The sequence below is a fragment of the Urocampus carinirostris genome, chromosome 1 (assembly GCF_059441175.1).
Source record: "Urocampus carinirostris isolate Australia breed hairy pipefish chromosome 1, RoL_Ucar_1.0, whole genome shotgun sequence".
In the NCBI taxonomy this organism is placed as follows: Eukaryota; Metazoa; Chordata; class Actinopteri; order Syngnathiformes; family Syngnathidae; genus Urocampus; species Urocampus carinirostris.
This window is the reverse complement of record NC_142349.1, coordinates 13,597,148-13,618,225: the sequence shown is the minus strand read 5'-3', so window position 1 is coordinate 13,618,225 and position 21,078 is coordinate 13,597,148. Positions and strand designations below refer to the sequence as shown.

At 40.3% G+C, this 21,078-nt stretch overlaps 2 protein-coding genes across 3 annotated transcripts; both read right to left on the bottom strand.

The window, feature by feature from the left end:
* Nucleotides 1-2,653: 2,653 nt before the first annotated feature.
* ndc1 (NDC1 transmembrane nucleoporin) lies at nt 2,654-19,822 on the bottom strand. 2 transcript variants are annotated; one of them, XM_088327335.1, is made up of 18 exons: nt 19,661-19,822; nt 14,797-14,911; nt 14,633-14,734; nt 12,998-13,163; nt 12,802-12,928; nt 12,184-12,292; nt 12,045-12,096; nt 11,838-11,970; nt 11,110-11,202; nt 10,961-11,042; nt 10,714-10,881; nt 5,332-5,589; nt 5,159-5,268; nt 4,963-5,013; nt 4,826-4,889; nt 4,663-4,763; nt 2,895-3,055; nt 2,654-2,822 (listed from the first exon to the last, which is right to left on the bottom strand). In XM_088327335.1, exons 1-18 carry the CDS (start codon nt 19,697-19,699, stop codon nt 2,759-2,761), a joined length of 1,995 nt encoding a protein of 664 aa, XP_088183461.1. In that variant the 5' UTR covers nt 19,700-19,822; the 3' UTR covers nt 2,654-2,758. The 2 variants fall into 2 exon arrangements, with proteins under 2 accessions (XP_088183461.1, XP_088183454.1); XM_088327328.1 differs by having other exon boundaries at nt 10,714-10,909; nt 10,983-11,042.
* Nucleotides 19,823-20,122: 300 nt separating this feature from the next.
* Nucleotides 20,123-21,078, bottom strand: LOC148373622 (uncharacterized). Its single transcript, XM_088327396.1, has one exon. The coding sequence runs from the start codon at nt 20,967-20,969 to the stop codon at nt 20,214-20,216; it is 756 nt and encodes a 251-aa protein (XP_088183522.1). The 5' UTR covers nt 20,970-21,078; the 3' UTR covers nt 20,123-20,213.

Below are 21,078 nucleotides of genomic sequence, written 5' to 3'. Positions count from 1 at the left end.
AGGATTCTGGTGATGTTATAGTGAAGGAAATAATGTGCCAAGTAAAAGAACTGCTTCCGGTTTGCACTCAGACTCAGATTTTATAGGATTTAGATGTAACAGAAATTTGAATACAAATGGAGCAGCTGAACAATTTATGACATGCCTTGTAACTTATTACTTGCAGAAGAATTGCTCGGCTGCAGAATGCATTACGGTGCAGATTAGAAAGTTATGCGATGCTTTTTTTTGTTTTCTGCATTTAAAAATCATGTAAATTGAACCTTTGGATGCTGGAATCATTTTTAAATCCATCTCAAGAGATGAATAAATACGACATATGACTCGGTCACAGCACAAAGGAATCTTGTTTCAAAGCGCTTTTATATACCAAATAAGGGAAAAGAGATGCAAGTTTCTGACTAATATGCCTTTCTCTGCAATATTATTCCAAGAGGAAGGCCGCGATTGACGTGGATGGATTGTGTTTGAGTGCACTGGAGGAAAGAGGTCTAAATATATTGGAAGCTAGAGCTCTTGTTGGTGATGGGAATGAGTGGAGAGGTGTTGTAAAAGGATAGTGGGGTGTTTAGACATGTTCTAAAACAGGGGTCGGGAACCTTTTTGACTCAAAGAGCCATAAAAGCAAAATATATTAATTTTATTTTGGGAAAGAGCCACAACATATATTTTGAGACAAATTTACTAAACTACTAAAGCCGCGCCCCAGACAAAAGCTTAGTCTTCAGCACATTTATTTTTGATGATTCTATCAAAAATATGAAAAGAGAATAATGCCAGAGCCCGTGTCTAGAAATCAACAAACATACCACTTTAAACTTCTCTTTCTTACAATTACTCAAGATCGGTTAAACTCATTTTGACCCTTTTTTTCATACATATTGGTTTCAAAACCCGATGCAAGCAGTTATTTTGTAAAAACGTCAACATTCTGCAAACAGGGAGCCTGATGTGCTTACCTTTTGACGCAGACGGAGTAGGGCGAGAGATGGGAGGGAGTGCTTGCACTTTTTGCATAGCTTCACACCTATCCCTCCACCTCAATCAAATAACTTTAAAATTCTCTTCTGGTGTTTTGGCATATTTACAGTTTGTTCTGTGGATTTCATCATAAGGTCTCTGACCACTGAACACAGATTATATAGTGAGCTTTTATATAAAGGCTTCTTTAGCGTTGTACAGCCAAAACAAGTTTTTTTTTTTGTTTTTTTGTGTGACACCTTGACTGTAAATTGTAGTGAAAAACGTGCCCTGTATATTCTGCGAAGTACTGCTTTGTGTTTTAGCTCTGGTTTGGCTTTGTGTGTGAACAGGGTTAATGGCTCAAATTTTGAACGAGATGGAGAAAATTTGCATGCAATCAAATGTCTGAGCCCCAGATCCTCATAGAGACATATATGGCTTGCGAGCCATAGGTTCCCGACCCCTGTTCTAAGGGATGGGCAGGGCAACTGTATGACGCAGCAGAGGTAAACCAGTGAAAGGTGTCGGGCCCTGCTGTTGAACAGAAGTGTGTTGTGTCACCCTGACCCGAGTGACATGGCCGCTTTCTCGTGACCAGTTTCATCTGGAGGGACGAAAGCATGACCAACTTGGGTGCCGAGGTGCTTAACTTGGGTGTTTGAGCATTTGGTTTGGCCGTGGTCCAAAAATGTGTTTTTTTGCAACTTTTCCTTTTATTTTCTGTTTTTGTGTGTGTGTTTGTCTGTCGGTCACCCCTCTCAAGGGATATGACCAGGGTCGATAGATTATTCCATTTAAGACCACCTTGCTGTAAATTTTAAGTCTTCTAAGCATGCTTAGACAGGGTTTGCTCACCCTTTTTAAGTCCAATTCAATCACTTACCAATCACAAATTTTCAATTTCCGCAGTCCCATTTAAGAAGAAATATGGTGTGAATCATGTATATTGCAGATCAGCAAATATCTGCGATCTTCATATGCAATTTTAAAATCTTACATGTGCACTTATATGGGGAAATGTTTTTTTAGATCTTGAGTAGATAGCAAATATATTTGTATCTGAACAACACATGTGTAAAATGTTTTAAACATATTTCTCCATATAGGTTTTGGGTAAAATGACTGTAATATGCAGCTTACATAATCAGTTGCAGGAAGTTCTTCCCATTACAATTGACCACGGGGAAACTTTACCTTAATTTTTTTATGGCTCATAATAAACATCCATAGTTGATAGCGTAATCCTCGCACTAATACACATTTTGTAGTGTCCTATTTAGATGTAGCATGAACTGGAGGGGGCGATAACACTTCATAGGAGAATGCTTTACAAACTAATACCAGCTGCTCTTAATCACGTGGGAAAAATTCATGCAACGTAAAGCCACCAGAGAGCAGTGTCAGCAGACTTTTTAAACAATTTCAAGCATTTACAAGGACTTTACCCAAAATTTCCAATCTTTAAACATGATAATAAATATAAACATTTTCAAGGATTTCAAGCACCTGCATGAACCTTGCTTAAATGTGATCAGTCAAAAAAAAAAAAAAAGAAAAAAATCAACCTTCTGGAAGAACTACGATTAAACTCACCCAACTTCAGTGGACGAAAGCTTTCCTTTTGCCATCACGATATCAAACATTTGTATCTCCTAGTGAGACTTCATAAAGAGGGCTGGAGACATTTTTTATACATCATTTTTATTTAACCAATATTTACAAACAGGAATCTAACATGAAAGCATTCTTTGCAATATCTTAAAATAAAAACCTCAGCAAATTGCAAACGTTCAAGTTATTCCTTGTAGTGCAAGAAGAGCTGCAGCCTCTTACGGTGCTCGGCGGACATTTGAACAGCGCTGAAAATGTGCAAAGAAACTTATTGAGTATGTATGGCCACGCGATGTAGCCTTGACAAAACTGTCACTCACTATAGATGGTCTCCAAAGGTGGTTGTGATCCGGTAGAGGGCCGTCTTGAGTGCAGCCCTGAGAGCGAAGCGCAGTGTTTTGTAGGAAGAATCGCACATGCCGCCCATCGTCCTCACCGGTTTGGTGGAGACGTGAGGCAACTTAAAATGACGGTCCACTGCCTACGGACGAAGCAGAGTTCCAATGTTTGGATTTATATGAATTACAGACAACAGGGTGCAACTGGCAGCACGGCAGGACAGTGGTTAGCGCGTGTGCGGCACAGTCCTGAGGTCGTGGGAACCTCCCGAGTGAGTTCAAATCCAGCTCCCGGCCTTACTGTGCGGAGTTTGTATGTTATCCCCGTGCTTGCGTGGGTTTCCTCCCACATTCCAAAAACATGCATTTCAGGTGAATTGGCCGTTCCAAATTGTCCCTAGGTGTGAATGAGCGAGTGAGTTGTCTGTCCCCGTGTGCCCTGCGATTGGCTGGCAACCAGTCCAGGGTGTCCACTGCCCAATGAATGCTGGGATGGGCTCCAGCATCCCTGCGACCCTACTGAGGATAAGCGGTGCAGCTGATGAGATGAGATGAGGGTGCAACTGACTAAAATCCACATGTACAAATTTAAGGAAGAACCTCAACTTGGTTTTTGTACAAGCTGCACTATATGTTAAACCACAGGCTTGAACGATCTTGTTCAGGTCCATTTCTTAGATTTAAAATCAGAGGGAAAATGTCTAGTAAATAAAATTAACACATTGTGCCGCAATTAAGACACTTGTCAAGTTTATTTGCAAAACCCTTAATCGCAGAGTCTCAAAGGGCTGCACGGACCACAGACGATTGCAACCTACAGACTATTATTACACCATCCCCTGATCTCAAATCTACATGAGGGCAAGGAAAAACTCAAAAACCTCAACATGAGGAAAATGAAAAAAGCTTGAGAAGGGGCCGCACATGAGGTAATCCCCCCCTCGTTTGCGCACTTTGTCCGCAGCTGCCAATCTTAACTAGTGCAGCAGTCAATATTAATTAAATTGGTATTAACATATACGCAGGAGTGCGACAAAAACATTGAAGCATGTAGTGGTCTGTGGAGCCCTTTGAGACTCCTCGTGATTAAGGACTATACAAATCAACATTAGACAGGCTTGCCCATGCAACTAATCCTAAACTCACCCATCCCTTGCACATATAGTGCAAGCCATTGTATTTATTGATCTAGATGGCAACATGTAATTCAATTCTGACCAGTGGAGATCTCTTTGCTATAGGTTAGCAGGTTGAAGTAAAGCATCAGGAAGCTATTCAAAAATGTTTTTTAAATATTTGAAAAACATATCATTTACACTAATACTTTTACCTTTTCTTTACAAAAACAGTCTTTGTTTTATCTTTAAAAACATAAGTCAACTTTCCACAAGTCCATCTTTTTCTTTTTTTTCTACTTTTATAATCAAATTGTCTTTCTATAAATAGTAGTTATGTTACGAAAAGTTAACGCATTTTACATGTTTGTCTTTTCATCATTTTCTTAGCGGCTACAGACAGCAAATGAATAACTAAATTGGGATAAAACTCAGTCACCAAGTCACCCAACGCAAATTAGTTGATTTTGAAATACGGTAACCTGTAAAGTAACTTCAAGGTATCTATGGCATCACTGCTGACCAAATGTTTTAATGAAAAAAATGAATAAATAACATTTTTGAGACTTAACGATGTGAAAAACAGGACACACAAAAAAAGGGTTTTGGTCTAGTTGCGACTCTGTAAAGCTGACCTCTTGTAGCAACAGCATGCTGCCAAGAATGCTGGGTAATGTGGTCTGCACCACACCAAAGCGGTCTTCTGTGAAGGAGGCGTGAGTCAAGTAGGACAGTCCTGGAAAATGCTCAAATGGTTAACTAATCCTCTGCCACGAGAGTCAAAATTGTGTCGTTTACCATCTAAAACCCAGATGTGGGCCTGGCTGTCTGCAAAGAGCGCTTCGCTGGAGGCTTCTGGAATCTGGGGGGAAAAACAGAATAAAAATGTACCGGATTTCTGCAAAACGTACAGTAGTGTTGTGTAGTGAGCTCACTTTGTTGAACAAATATGCTACAAATGCACGCCTGGACACGAACAGTTTAACCTGGAGTGAAGATAGCATTAAAATGAAGCTTTCATGACTTTCAAGCATAAAATGCAGTTTTTATTTTGCACACACATTTTTTAGTGGACGCAATTGTTTAAGATTACTGATAACGAAAAAAAACACGCATGAAAAATGATGGTACCTGCTCTTTCCGGTTGTGGAGAAATTGGGCCAACAGACTAGGTTTGCGGTGCTCCTGCTTGGAAGTGGGTAAGACAACAGGGGACAGCAGTGGGCTGCCACTGGACGAGTCTATGGTGAAGTTTACCGATTGAAAAATTAACCACGGTAACAGTATTTTGCAAATCCTCTTACCTATAGTGGTAGTGGACCACATTTTGGGTACCCTCCTCATGATGTGAGGGCTCTGCACAGTACCATGCCACGGTGAGCCCTGGTACACGGATGCCGTGAGACGCCGTAGGCCGGGTGAGGCAAAAGAATTGTTCTGGCAGGGTGGGGTGAAGGGTGCCGTCAGCGGGGTCGACCCGGCTCGAGCAAAGACTGACTCTGGAGTGTTGTTAGAGAAGCTTCTGGGCATTGGACTTGACAGATCCTCCACACCAGAGTTTGCTATGGGGGTTTAAAAAGACAGGCACAAATTAAGATCGATTTGTCTAGCAGAAAAAGTGGGGAAACAAAACACAGCTCTGGTGACACAGAACCTCCAGCAAGCACCCACGCGCATGAGGAATTTCGCATTGATGATTTTGACCGGAGAACGCCAATGGGGCCGTGACTACGCACATATGACGCCATTTTCATCTACGCTCCAAGTTCTTTACGTCACATATTTTCAGATGATGTGACCATTTAAAGTAGTGACTACCTCAATCAAACAGTGATCACGAAGACAAGCCATTGTGGTGTGATTTGAATATTACTATAGTTTACGCCAATGGATTGTGTTGTCGCTATAAGAATGAGGGCAAATGCTATTTTATGGTAGTGGTGACAACTTTTATAATGTGCCATTGAAATCCTGTTTGGTGTTACAATGTTGGTTATTCCTTGGGAAATGTGAAGCACACTGTAAAGCGCTTTGGGAAGTCTTGACTTGAAAAGCGCTATATAAATGCAGATCATTTCATTTCTTAAAAACAGTGTCTGAAACTCATGACAAAAAGTTACCGGACACCAGGGCAGACAACTGCCCAGCCATAAAGTTGCCTGTCCCATTTTCACAACTTGAAACACAATAAGACGACTAATCGCAAAATAAATAAAATAAAATAAAAAATGTTAAGGATTGATAATCAGAATATATAACAGAACAACACTTTAAAATCAAGTTTATTATAAATCTACTTATAACATGCATTGCATGAATATGACATTGCTGTTTTCCATCTGCCATCAGTACTCATCTTCTCTCATGCAATGTTTGTGTTGAACTCCTCTTTCCATGATGCTCTTAATGTACGTTTACATTTTGTAGCGTCAGACATTTTGTTCGCTTCTTTTGAATCTTTCTTCTTGGGCTGAGGTTTTGGTTTGATTCTTAACAACTTATCAATTTTGTCTTGTGTTCTCTGTGCGTCTACTTTGGAAAATGATATGCAAATGCGCGACCTTATAAACACTCGGGAAAGTCCGGAAGCACGAAGTTATTCGATGCAGGCTTCTCATCGGCTGCCGAATATGCAAATTGCCAAACGACCCGGAATTCAGAAATTTCTAAACCAGACGAAGATTTTGAAATATGAATAAAGCAAATGTTTGATTTGGAAAAAAAACTTTCAGGATTTTTTTTCTTGAAAGAGTTGTCAGCCACCCGGGCGGAGACGTTGTGTAAGTTGTACGCCCGACATAAAAGATGCATGCCCTGGGCGTCCGGGCAGACGTTTTTTCAAACATTGTTAATAAAAGCAAAGTGTTCATCTTGCATGAATCGGTTAATTCATGACAGCACATATTTACTTCTGCGCCGAAAGTAAACAGAAATGAGGGCTGCGTCGTGTAAAATGAGAGCCCTATATTTGCTAGTACCAGTGCCATTGTCATAGGTGGTTGCTGCGGCATTTGCCCGTCATCATTCCTCGAGGGTTAAGGGAAACTCTGGTCAAACTCTTCTGTTTTATAATTAGGGCTCACGCGTCAAGTTGCAGTTTTCCCCTGTCAGCTGCACACTTCAATAATTTGGCGACCGAGCGTCAAAATGATCAAGCATGGTTGATACTCATCACCACTGGCGGCGTGCCTTTGTCCTCCAAAAATTGCCTTCACAAACCTGACACTAAAACAAAATACCAATCGCAGGGGGGCACCGCACGTGTGTGGGACTTGACTAAAAGCACCTCAAACTCCTTGCAACACTAGGCACAGCTTTTTACACTGCACGTTACACAACGACCCTCAAAATAATGAAATCGACCAGTTCATTTGGATATTAGCGGGCCCCCAACATATGTATTTAACACTTTAATGGGGAAAGAATAACACCCAATGCAAAAGGTTCTTATCAATCAAGTTTGAAATCAGTTGTTACATCAAATTAACACTCATTGCTCGTGCAAAACTATAGCTACTCATAACGTGACTCATTTGCATGAATGCCATTTTAATGTTATTGAGTTGTAAAAGCAGGTGCTATAAAATTAAAATCTTCAAATCCTAACTTATTTTGAATTTTAGCAAATAGATTTTTCAATTTCTTAAATAGCTTATTAACTTAATTAAAATAACACTTAAAATCTTTGTTATGTTTTGAACTGAAAGGTCTATAGGTTTCAGTACTAAGTCCCTTTAGCCACCATTCACCATACCAAAAACTCCCTAAGACCATATTCGCGGGAAAATAAGTTAACCGTTTATTCCGACCGTATACTAAAAATACCTGTTAAATGGCAAATGCAAGGAAATACAATCCAGCAACAACACAAAAAGTGCAACGTAAAGACCAGGGGTCAACAAATTGTTCTGCAATTAATCCAGCCTGTGAGAATGAGGGGGAAGAAGAGCCACTTCTCATCAAAAAAATGACCTGCAGTTTTAATATGTCCAATGGGTGTCACCAAGGTCATGTTCTAATCCAAACCACCCACTGTGGCTGTATATGCCGAGTACAATTTATCAACCAGAGAATATCTGTGGAAACACCCATCCCGACCATCTACCACTCCACCAGAAAGCCTTCTGACCTACGCTGTGTCAGTAGGGCACTAAAAGTACACAGTAGCAGGCAGGATGAGACTGCAGAGGGTTACAGATACTGCACACCCAAAAAAAATAATTGGCTACCCACTGCCCTCCTTACATGACATTTACAATTACAGATGCCTGAACAGAGCAAAGGGCATCATCATCATCATCATCATCATGGCGGCGCCCCTGTTCGGCTGCGGCTGCATCGGCTCGCAACAGTTTTTTACACGTTGGCCATAAGACCCAGTCTTCGACTCAGTTTTGACGGCGCACAAAGTCGGCTCGAACTGCAGATTAAGATACGATCGCAGTTTTTTTTGCTGGATATGCGATCATCCAGACATCAAGCGCTCGGTGCTACGACCACTCGGGAGTGTTTATTAGCCACGGACTGCTATGTCAACAAGACCCAGCGGCCTACAAAGCAGCAAAGCAGAGTGGCAAGACAGCGGCGTGACCGCCGGACGAGGAAGCGAGGTTGTCGGGCCGGGCTAAAGGCTAAATGCCTCTCCCATCCATTCTCCAACGTTCGCTCTCTGGACAATAAACTGGACCATTTAACAACTGGAAGTGGCATCGAACCCCGAGATGACGAACTGCTGCGCTAAAATTCTGACAAAGACATGGTTATTCTTATCTATCCCGGCTGACGTTCAAAGTAACTGTGCGGGTCAGATGTATCGACATTTCGTTCTGTATACACGTGTATACGAATGACAATAAAGTAAATGTGAATCTGAATCATAAAAAACATCACTTGCCCCAATTTCCATTTGCTGAACCTGCTACTCTGCGATACCGATCCGTTCAAGGTAAAACAAAAAGACTGAGACAGCTTTTACCCCAAAGCTTGTAAAGCAAATTTTATCTGTAAATGAAAACATTTGTTTGTTTATTGAGCGTTTCAAAACCGATTGGATGAAATGTCCCTTCACAAACAAACAACATGAAACAACCTGTGCAGGTAAGTGCAAACAAAAATATATCTGCTCATGTTATCTATTTTTCTTATACATTGCCAAGATATCAGATTTAAGACTGCCTGCCTATACAAATATCAAGTACATCAATCAGGCATATTTTTAAATCAGTCCTTCCCCTATCCAAATACTTCCTACTAGAGGTAAGATCGGGCCAAAAAAAAGCACCCGAGCCCGACGCAGGCCCGAGGGGTATTAAACCTGACCCGGACCGAGTCCGACTAATTAACTGGATTTGCTGGCCCGGCCCGAGGAGAGCCCGAAATTACATATTTTATTTATAAGGAGGGGTGATTTATGATAACAAATTAAACTCTGCCTTTTGTTACAACATCTAGGCCTAAGTTAAATAAAACTGTATAAATATTTACATCTTTTATATTTCTGTGTCTGCACTGCAGATGTTACATTAAGCGACAATCTGTCATTGACGGGTTTTTTTTTAGAGGCGGCGTAAACATTTAAGAGCGTCCGTCATTTTGACGACTTGATCATTGGGCCATAATCCACAGCAGCAGTACGTCCTTAAGATTCTAGCGTTGGCTTCGCTGAGTGTCAAATTGACACACAGCGAAGCCAACGCAAGTGTCTGTATCATTTTCGACGATCAATTTGAAAGTGCTCCACAGTTCACTCTTACCAGAGTGTGTTTTCCTTGTCAGTTCTCTTCTCTTTAGTTCATCTTTCACTTCTTGTTGGTCCGACTCCATATCGGGGATACCAGGCCAAAATCATGCGAATTTGCGGAGGGGAAGATTATTAAGAGGATGTAGCGAGCAGAGACGGGAGTCGTAGGCGGAGTGCCAAACAAAGGTGCCAACGGGAGCTGCTTTAATGACATGTAAACTTGCAATTACAAAACAAACACGGGAGTCGCTAGAACCGGCCGAATTAAGAGTCCCCCTAGGAACTCGCTAACTAAACAATGGTTCCGTGGGTGAATTATGTACAACCCACTACAAGGACAGCATTCACGTCACGTGCACAGAGCATGCTCTGGCTCCGTTAAATAGCAATTACAGCTCCTTCTCCGTTTTATCCAAATTATTTATTTTATAACAAGTATTCCTTGGTCTAGTATCCATACATAGTTTAAGTATATATTTTTAATGAACATATATTTATAATTATTAATTAATTAAAAAAAAAAAAAAAAAAAAAAAAAAAAGCAGGACCGAACCCGACCCGACCCGACCGTATGACTGACATTTCAGGCCCGACCCGGCCCGAAATTGCCTCGGGTTCGGGCTCGGGCCATAAATCTTAGGTCTACTTCCTACCCAATGAGGCCAGTGACCCAAAATGTTTGGCCACCACTGCTAAAGACCACCACAATTAAAATTGGTGCAACAAGTAACAACAAAATGCCAATGGCTAATACCTTGGAACTGACTGACTAATGCAAGTTTCTGGAACTGAAAGCGTCCTATGCCTTATTTCATAAGTTTATCCAAGACGTCCATTATACAGTTAATGTTTTCAGCGATTTTTATAATAAAGGTTTGCTTAGAATATTAAGATTCTTGTTTGCATGGTTCTATTGATGCGTTTCATTTAACGACGATTAATGTACCAGAGGATGAATCTGAAGAAGACTTTAGTTCGCTGCTTCCCGACGAAAGTGACTTGGTCCTGCCGTTGCTGGCCACACTGTCATGATAAGCGACCAGCCGCTGGGTTAGGTCGCTCAGAAGCGACTGACATCCCTTACTGATGGCACTCCAGTTGTGAGGATGTCCACCTGATTGAGTGAAGGAACGGATTGTCCCCTATTAAATAAAAAAATAAAATAAAAAAATCGTAAACCTGCTAAAACAAACCTGGCTGACTCAGACTGAACACCTCGCTTCGTCGCAATGGCGAGTGCTGAGATAGCAGAGCCAAGTCCTGCAGTGCCAAGAACTGTAAGGCAGAAAGACTGAGTAAATCTTCCAAATCCACCAAAGGGACTTAAAAGTTGATGAGTTACCTTCAATATAGCTGGCTGTGGGTCGGACAGCACCCTTGGAAGACAGCGTTGCACGTCCTCAGTGAATGACGACTGCACCGAAAAGTTGTAATGCTGTACAAACGGGAGACATTAAAGTACCTTAATTGATAGGTTGGTTAAAGTTCAACGCTTCATAGTGACATTGACCTACGAGTGAATATAATCTGCTGTATTATCCCTCAGTGCTAAATAACAATAGCAATTTTCAGAAAGACAAATTCACAGGAATTTTATCCGAGTATTAACCTTTTGGTGGAAGTAGCCGCACAGAATAAATCAAATGGGAAACATTGGTTGCTGAAAAAAGAAGTACTTTGAAATATATGTCACGCAATTAATAACAATGATTCCAAGAAAATCCATATTTACCTGAACTACCAACAACTATGAAAAAGAGGAGCAGGGGATTAAGATGTTCCTAAAATACAACAAAAGCCCTGAACAGAAGTATTGCAATGGAAAAGTTCCAGGAACCAAATTGTGTATCCCTTTAATATCCCTAAAAACTAATGCCAAGAAACCAACATACGTTTAAATATTGGATATGAATTTTAGGAACATAAACGTTCCTAGAAAATTGGGCAAAACTGAAAGGGACAAACTTAACTCAATGTTTAAAACCTCCAAATGGCAAAATTGGCACCACTCTCCTAGACAACGAAATGACATCATTATTGTAGTAGCTAGGAGAGTATGTACATACACACCTCTGTGATAAAGATCCTGAAAAGCAGCAAGGTAATGTTCCAGGTAAAGAGCAAGAAAGTGGCAGTGAGCCACAGGTGGTAGAGCAAGGCCAAATCCAGAAGCCCACTAATGGTGTTCAGACGGTAAGTGGAACTGCAAAAGGGATACGGAATACTTGTGACTGAATTTGGAGGGGTTGAGCTAAGTATGTTGAAAAATGCACTCACCTGTCCAAGTCAATACTAAACATTTTACAAATCCACTCCCTTGGGATGTGTCCTGCAGTGTAAAACAAAGATATATGTTATAAGAAATTGAGGCAATTTTATTAATCAGACCAACAACAAAAAAAATAACCTAACATACCCAAAAGGAAATATACAACAATATATTTCCTGATAGAGGAAAATGCTTCGGAGGCACTGCACTTCATCACTTGTTGCAAAGACCCCTTAAAGCGAAGATATTTATTTTGCTGAGAAAAAAAGAATTTAAATAATGAATACAAATTCTATATACCAAAGACAAATTAGTTTAGTACAAGGTCGTCAAATCCATTCTCACCGAGGGCCACATTAGCATAATGGCTGCCCTCAAAACGCCTGACTAAATCAACTAATTCATGCAAAGCAACTCTGAATTTTTTCATTATTCAAGTCACAAACATTACGGTTGCATTGAAAAAAATGTCACTGCACATATTTGTCAAACTAAATACTGTACAACAAAATCTTTTTAAAGATTATTTCAAGACCACTCAACGCTATTGATCTGGAAACACTGGCGTGTAGTGGTGTTCAGTCGTATCTTTGTGGGTGATGGTATTGTGGGAAATGTTGTTTTTAGTCAAAACATTATTTTGCCATGTTTATCATTAGATGCTCAGACAATTTAAGCTGCCGCAGGCCGCATAAAATGGGACAACAGGCCACATTGGGCTGCCGGGCCATGAGTTCGACACATGTGATTTAAAACAGTACATACCTGAATCACGGGGAAAGACACATAGTTCCTATTGTGGATGACTCCAGACAGGTTGTGGGAGAAACCCATAAAGGCACCCGCGAGCAGTAGGAAAAGGTGGTATTCGTTGAGACACACCTGATCAGGACTGTGAGACAGTTATTATTAAAAGTGTTAGCAATTAGCGACTCGCGAGATCTACGGTGGGCAGACGTACAGGCCGCAAGGGTAGGCCAGCATTTCGTAGCGACCACCGATGATGATGGCGGCGGCCCATGCCACGGTGGCGCCCATCACGCAGTGGACCAGGGAGGTTGCTAAGTGGCGCGGGTGCAGCAGCATACCCAAAAGAGCCATTTTGGAGCAGGCAACTGTGGGGATGACTTAGAAAAAGCCAAGCACAAATCAAAAAGGACATTGAGATAACATGGTCTTTTGAGCTTTTCTCTTTTCCGAAAAAACAGATGGCAAACAAGTTTGATGATTACCATACCACTGGAAATACATTCATTCATTTAATTTCTTTCACCAATTAAAATATTATATTATTACTATAAATGTGTCAGTATTTGTCCGTTTAAGAATACAAATAGTTTTTAATGTCATTGATAACAACGCAGTGAACAATGTTTGCAAAGAGGTGAGACATGACACACCAGAATATACCTGATTAGCAATTTATACCTGACACAGAAAAATGAAATAAAATAATGTCAGGATAAACAGGCAAACATATCAACGAGGTAGTGCTTGGAGACTGGCCTAAATTAAAAGTGCATTTTTCCTTTTCTTTTAATAGTGAAATGAAAGTAGTGCAATAACATTCTGCAGCAAAACTCCCAAATAAGTCTAAAAATATCTAATGGCGGGCCATACTTTTCCCCTTGAATAGAATGGAGTTCTTATAAAGCTAATATTTTAATTAGTTATAAACTTTAAAAATTAAAAAAAATAAAATCATTTCTAAAACGCTGTGTACAGTACTTTTTATTTGAAAATATTCTCTTAAAATGTGTTTCGAATGTAAACAAAAATTTTCATTCATTTAATCTATAATAAGGGCAGCAAGGCGGCGCAGTGGTTAGCGCGTGTGCGGCACAGTTTTGAGGTCATGAGATCGAACCTTCTTGTGTGGAGTTCTGCCCGTGCTTGCGCGAGTTTCCTCCTGGCACTCAGGTTTCCTCCCACATTCCAGAAACATGCATATCAGGTTAATTGGCCAGTTCAAATCGTCCCTAGGTTTGAATGAGCGAGTGAGTTGTCTGTCTCTGTGTGCCCTGTGATTGGCTGGCAACCAATTCAGGGTGTCACCTGCTCACTCCCCAAAGACAGCTGGGATGAGTTCCAGCACCCCCGCGACCCTACTGTGAATAAGCGGTGCAGATATTGAATGAATGAATGAATAATCTATAATAATTACTTTTCTTGTAAATGGTTGTGAAATATTCGCTACTTTAAGTTTAAGTTGTGTTTTTTGTCATTGATATCATTTTATTCAGACAGAGAGGACACAGCAATCACGATTGGGCAGGCTGTACGTGCGTGCGACTGTGATAGGCTGCTGTATGTTGTCTGTCACACAGCTTGGGTGTGTAGGGGCACACGTCTACGTCTCCGAACCAACACAAACTAGCGACCAATAGCTTTAAGCAGATTATTACATTGAAAAGAATATCATAAATGTAAATTCCAGACTGTAGCTCGCACCCGATTATAAGCGGCACCTCGTATAGTTTTAAAGAAAAAACATTTGTACAAACATAAGCCGCCCCTGGATATAAGCCACATGTGCCCACATTGAGACATGAGATATTTACAAAGAAAGACGGTACACAGAGTTTTAATAATATACCTGTATAATTCCGAAAGATCAGGAAGCCCACCATGATGATTACAGTGGCTTGCAGGAAAAACGATAAAAAGCCATTGGCGCTTGTCATGATGAACATACATTCTGTATAGAGCAAAAAAATATAAGAAGGTGGAAAGTGAGAATAAAAATAGTGCCCACCTGACCTGGTAAAGTCTTGATTGGGAAGCTAAATCTGCTGAGGATGACCAAAACAGCCGTGGTGGGTGGCAACAACAACACGGCCCAGGCTATGCTGGCTGCAACCCTCCAGCAAATGACCTAAAATACAAAAAGATATGAACAATAACATCTTGAACATTATTCAATCTGTGTTCTCATTTCACTTAAGACTGCCGCAGTAAAACTCATACGTTTATTCATACAAGAGTGCAGTCTCAAATGAGTTTAAGGCAAAGGTTTTCAAATTTAGGTTCCTAAGAAATTGTTTGGGGCATTAATTTTTAGTGTGGAAACGCAGGTAGTTAAAGTCTTACCTTTTGTGCATTCCTTCTTTCAAACCACCCTTGTGTGGTTTTAAGACTATGCTGGCTAAATACTTGCCACAATATCCTTAAAGGGCATTCCTGTCAACCTAAACATTTTCATCATATTTTATAGGAATGTTCTCAACAATATGTCCATACGGTCATATTAGGATACTGATGTGATTTTCATATTTTGAAAAAATTACACACATATGAAATTATATATTTTTTCTGTTTTATGTAATTATCTTTGCCTTTGGTGAATCAAAATCGAGGAAAGATCAAACATTTTGCATCTAAATAGGTTCATTTTATTACTTGTGCCAAATTCGGAAATTGTGGTATAAAATTTACGAGAGGAAACATGTTAGAAAAAGACTAGGGCTGCAACAACAATTTGATCAAATCTATCAAAATTGACTATTAAAGTGTTGGCCAAGTGTTGGTCAAACATCATGCAAGCAGACTTCCACCATGTCCGGTTCCTGGTGCAGGCAGTTTACGATGTCCTCAATACCCAGTGAACCTGTCCCCTTTGCTCTGGAAGAGGCTCCTTGGAACACCTCAGCAGCTGCCCAAAGGCCCTGGCTGACGGTCGCTATCGCTGGCGCCATGACCAAGTTCTGAAAGCAGTTGCCGAGAGCATCGCCCTAGCAATGAACACGGGCAAATGACATCACACCCCGAGCAAGGCAGTCAATTTCATCAAGGCAGGAGAGAAACCTAGGGCTTGTGCACAGACAACAACAGGACTCTTCCACATTGCCTCTAATTGGAAGTTGCATGTCGACCTTGGGAAACAACTAAGGTTCCCCCAGCACATATCAGCAACATCGCGCTGACCTGACATGATGATCATCCTTCTGAGGCTTCAAAACATCTTATCATTCTGGAACTCACAGTCCAGTGGGAAGAGCGTATTGAGGAAGCCAATGAAAGGAAACGTGCAAAATACCAGGAGCTGGTGGAGGAGTGCAGGGGCAGGGGCTGGAAAGTTTTATTTTGAGCCAATAGAGGTCGGCTGCAGAGGTTTTGCTGGACGATCCTACTGCAAATTCCTGGGATGGTTGGGTGTGACAAGGGAAGCCAAGAAGAAAGCCGTTAAATCCGCTAGTGAAGCTGCAGAAAAAGCCACCATGTGGCTTTGGCTCAAAAGGGCAGATCCGTGGGCTGCTACTGGAACGCAAGTTGAGGCGTGATCGACCTCGGCTGGGTCACCTGGGCGAGTGTCTGATGTTGTGAGACCTGAAACACTCAATGAACCCAGGATACATCACTGATGATGTGTCCCAGTTGCTTCCAGGAGATGTTTCTTTCAAGTTCAAGGTAACTAATTACCACAGGGCTTCGTTGTGTTGCCAAATTTATAAGCCACTAAGCACGTTAATCAAAGCAAAGTATTCGATCTCGGTGAGTTGTTAAGTTGTAGTACCACTTTAGTCCAGCAGAGGGCGATTTAAGACTGTTTTTATAAATGTAAACTACTTTTTTTGCCTTGCTGTCAAAAAAAAAGCGGCAGGGGTAAACTAGTGAAAGCTGTCGGGCCCTGCTGTTGAACAGAAGAGTGTGTTGTGTCACCCTGACCCGGGTGACATGGCCGCTTTCCTGCGTCCCGTTTCATCTGGAGGGACGAAAGCATGACCAGCTTGGGTGCCGAGGTGCATAGCTTGTTTGAGTGTTTGGGCATTTGGGTTGGCCATGGTCATTTTTTGTGTGTTTTTGCTGCTTTTTTCCTTTTCTTTGTTTTTGTGTATGTTTTTGTCTTGCTGTCGGTCACCCCTCTCATGGGATAGGACCAGGGTTTTTTATCATTTTTTGATACATTGCATCTAAAAATTTACCAAAATATATCAAGTAAAAAGAAAAATAATAATGATGACATGTTTATCTCAACACAAGGGGCAGCCTTTTAAGCATATTGTATATTATTTATACATTTGGAATGTTAATATTCAAAGATTTAAGCAATATATATATTTGATAACAGTTTTAAAAGGGGGTTTAAATTTTGATATTTTTTGCTACACATAAAAAAAATTATTGCAGGTTCTTTGTTTTTGTTTAGTGTTATCAGTCTAAATGTAATATGATCTTTGGATAAGGTGGTAGGAAAAAAATGACTTACACATTTGCGGGTGTATAGCATACATTTGTATGTATTTTTGTTTATTGATAAGTTATTTGTCAAACACTAGAACATTCTGTTGTGTACTTTTTTTACTATCCCTCCAAAACTTCAATATTTGAAATATAGGATGAAATTAAAAATGTGTTTTGTTATTTTTAGAAATCCTATTCATCCATTTATCACAAGAAGAATTGACTGATTAAATCGTTAGTAACAGCGCCAAAGACAACTAGATCTATATTTTGTAAAACCAAAAAGAATGTTGGTAAATGAGGAAATGAGTACAAGTTGTTGATAGTACCGCAATTGTGACTAGCACCTTGCAGACGTGGAAGAAGTATTTGACATAAATAGTGGGGTTAAAAAAAGCAACCTTTTCATACTGTGAGCAATTATTCCCTTTGATTAATTATAACTCCTATCGGTGATTTGATCTGTTTATAGGCCGATAAGATACCCTAACCCCGTTCCTGTACAATACGCCTAAAATCCCAATCCAAGTATCCCAAAGTAAATTGAATGCTGTTTTGAAAAGGTTTGGACGGTTTTGGTCTCTTTTGAAAGGTAAAACTCAATAATCAATGTAAATGCTACCAACCTTGAGTAATCTGAGGAAGAACACACAGAAATAGGTTTGTATTCTCGCCTGAATTTTGTTTTGGCAATGGAATGCTTGCATAAGAGTGTAGCATGTGCATCTTAGCTGGAAAAAAAGTATGACAATAGCTTGAAAACCTTCCTGGTACCATGTCAAATTTCTTCACAATCTGAAAAACTAAATATTGCATTTTACACATTTTTCTAAGGTAGGTTTAGGCGTTTCCAAAAAGAGGTCATTGGGAGGTGACTACTTACCTACACGAAAACATTTGCAAATTTGTATCTTACTTTGGGCAATTTTTAGCCACAGTGAAAAAGTAGTAAATGTTTAATTTATCTGACAAGAAGTCAATATATGATTGTTCACACTTGCGCATAATGGTGCGTAAAAATGAATCACGGATTGCCTTACCCATATTATTTACAGCTGTGTTTGGGATACTTACCAGGATAATGGCATACAATTATATTGGAATTTTAATTGGCTAACAAACGTGTCAATCATCATTTGATTTGGTTACTATTGGCTGATGATATCTGGACCTATTGGAGCCAATTTCTGTTTTAGCAAACAGGCCCTCTAACAGGGCAACGTGGGCTGTGGACCATAAAAAAAAGCCTGCTATTGGCAGAGAAAAGTGTCAATCAAAAGGGTAGGGCTAAATACCATATTGGGAATAATTTTACGAGTCCGTTTATTTACAAATGGAGTTATGGAGCGAAACAAACAAATTTCAAGAAGCAACATCACACGAAGCAAAAATGTTTTTAGACTGATTTCTACAATACATAATCAAGAAAGTTGTAATTTTATTTATCAAATTTCATTTAGAAAATCTGAGCTAACCCTTTTGCATTTTGAGTGCTTAGAAATAGAAACCTAATGAATATGTTGAATTGCTTTGAGTGTGTCAAAACCAATTTGATGAATTTTTTTAAATACAAATAAAGCCATAACGATATTAGAGATAATGGATAGGCATACATTCTCGTTTTTCCTTGTTCATTGACGAGGTAGTGGATTCAAGACCAACAGCGGACAAAAATATTCATCACTTTTCTCCCCTGGCCTTGACATTTTTAACCCGTGACCGCAAAAGTGTGTCCATCTCAGAGCATGCTGCATTGGGCGAGATTTTGACCCTGATTGTTGTTGCTGTCAATTGTACTTTTTGCAGTTTCAGTTATGACTTCTAGTTCTTGTCAATGTTGACTGTGTATTGTATGTCCATATCCTTGCAACATCCATTGCAGCCTGGTCATCCAGGAAAATGGATTACCTCAAATGCTACCACTACAAGGTTTCTTCGTTTTTCTAAGGCTACGGTTGTTTATTTTTTTCCTTTGCTGCTGTGTAGGTTTCAGATTAGTAATCAGATGGTGATCTGTGCAGACCTAATAGGATCTGTTTAAGGGCAATACAAATAAATGTGACTTGACGTATACAGTAAGTAATTTACCCTTATATCAATAAATATACTCTAAGGGAAATATGTGTGTTTACTTGATCTGTACACATTGTGTTTAATCATATACTTTCTCGGTGTCGTACTATATTTAACTCCTCCAAAATAGTTTTGATGCCTTATTGAAGATTATATTTAAGTTGTTTTAGGGGGGGGTGACTTCGATTTGCACTATTTATACACGACTATATTTTAAGTAATAAGACTAGGAAAAACACAACGACTCATGCACGCTTTTAGCTTCAATAGACTGATCGTTGAGTTGTTGCGGCTAAAGGCTAGCTTGATATACATTTTCGGTCATTTAGCGAAACAAAAGCCAAACTTCTAAAGAGACATAGAGACTTACCTTGCGGACAAACCAACAACTTTGATTGGTAGAAAACATAACGTCGTAAATGATTTATTATTCAATCTTTGTCAAAACTTCAAAGTTGCCATCGTGCCGCGCTACTTTCGTTCAGAGGACCACCCGAAGGACCATGAGCTTCCACATATATGCCTGTTTCAAATTGACGATTAAATACCACTTTAGTTTTTCTTCTATAAGGACTTTACTTACACGTATTCACATAGTTTGTATGCATTTTCCAACAATTTCTACAGGGAATTCCAAGATAGTACACAAACCGTGACGGTGTTTTATAATGTAATTCTTATATATAATTGACACATTCAATTACTGTCCAACCGTTTCTCCATATTCACGAACGAGTTGTGAATCACTTTACATTTCAACGCCGGACGTTTGTAATTTGTATTCATGCATGGATGGGACACTCTGAATATTTAAATTATTGAACTAGTTATCAGCTGTGACATATTTTACTGTACTTTACTCATGCATAAAATACTTAACCTAAGCAGTAAAGATCGGTCTATCCAATAGGGTCGTTTTGTCTTCAGTCTGGTAACTTTTGTGAAGAACTGATGGACATATCTGTCTGGACTGCCTTCTGGTTACATATGGGTTTCTGTCCAGGTTTGAACACGATGGACGGCAAGGCCTGCGGTTTTTGTTGTGCTTTGTCCTCCCACATCTTGAGGAGACGCCGCTGGTTGTGGGTCATATCCTTGAGGTTCTGCTGCAAAGTCTGGACCTTCTCCTCCAGCAATGTCTTGGACGTGACTGTATTGGCAAGCTCTGATGTCAGCTCATCCACAGTCATGTTTAGCTTGGTCACCTTTTCTGTAAGGGTGTCACACTCGTGCTCCTTCTCGTGCAGGTCGCTGATGACATCCTTGGTGGTCTTGCCTCGAAAGTTGGGGCTGCATTCTAGGCCAATTTCTGTGCGTAAAGCTTTGACTTGCTTCTTCAGATCTTTGTTATCTGTCAGCAGAATCTTGTACTTCTGCCTCAGGGACTCAGTGGATCGCAGTTTGGACTCGTACTGCCTTAGTCTGTCCCGCAGGACACCCTCCCGTTGGACAGCGTCATCCCGCTCACTTTGGCACTTCTCCAAGAGTTTCAAAGTCTCCAACTTGGACGCTTTCTCAACTTTGGCTGTCGCCATACTCCTGAATATCAACTCCAAGGAACTGCAAAATCCACTTACAAAGTCATTGTTTCTAACCTTCAAAAAGTTAGAGTAGCTACATGCAACTCCGACAGTAAACCGGGTGTCAATGCTCTTACATGGATTGTGTCGAGTTCTCATGTGTAACTAAAAGCTGGTGGGTAGGATGACCTTTAATTAGGCTGTCAGCTTCTGCTGCTGATGGTGTTTCCAGTGACACTATTTCTTTTTTCAATTTCCCGAACGGAGC

Bases quoted from the DNA above. Each gene is read 5' to 3' on its own strand.
- ndc1 (XM_088327328.1), bottom strand. From the start codon at position 19,699: ATGTTTTCTACCAATCAAAGTTGTTGGTTTGTCCGCAAG. The intron at 5,269-5,331 runs GTAAGAGGATTT...ACTTCACCATAG, and splicing joins GTGGTCCACTACCACTATAG to ACTCGTCCAGTGGCAGCCCA. The intron at 3,056-4,662 runs GTCAGCTTTACA...CTTCGTCCGTAG, and splicing joins GCATGCTGTTGCTACAAGAG to GCAGTGGACCGTCATTTTAA.
- LOC148373622 (XM_088327396.1), bottom strand. From the start codon at position 20,969: ATGAGAACTCGACACAATCCATGTAAGAGCATTGACACCCGGTTTACT.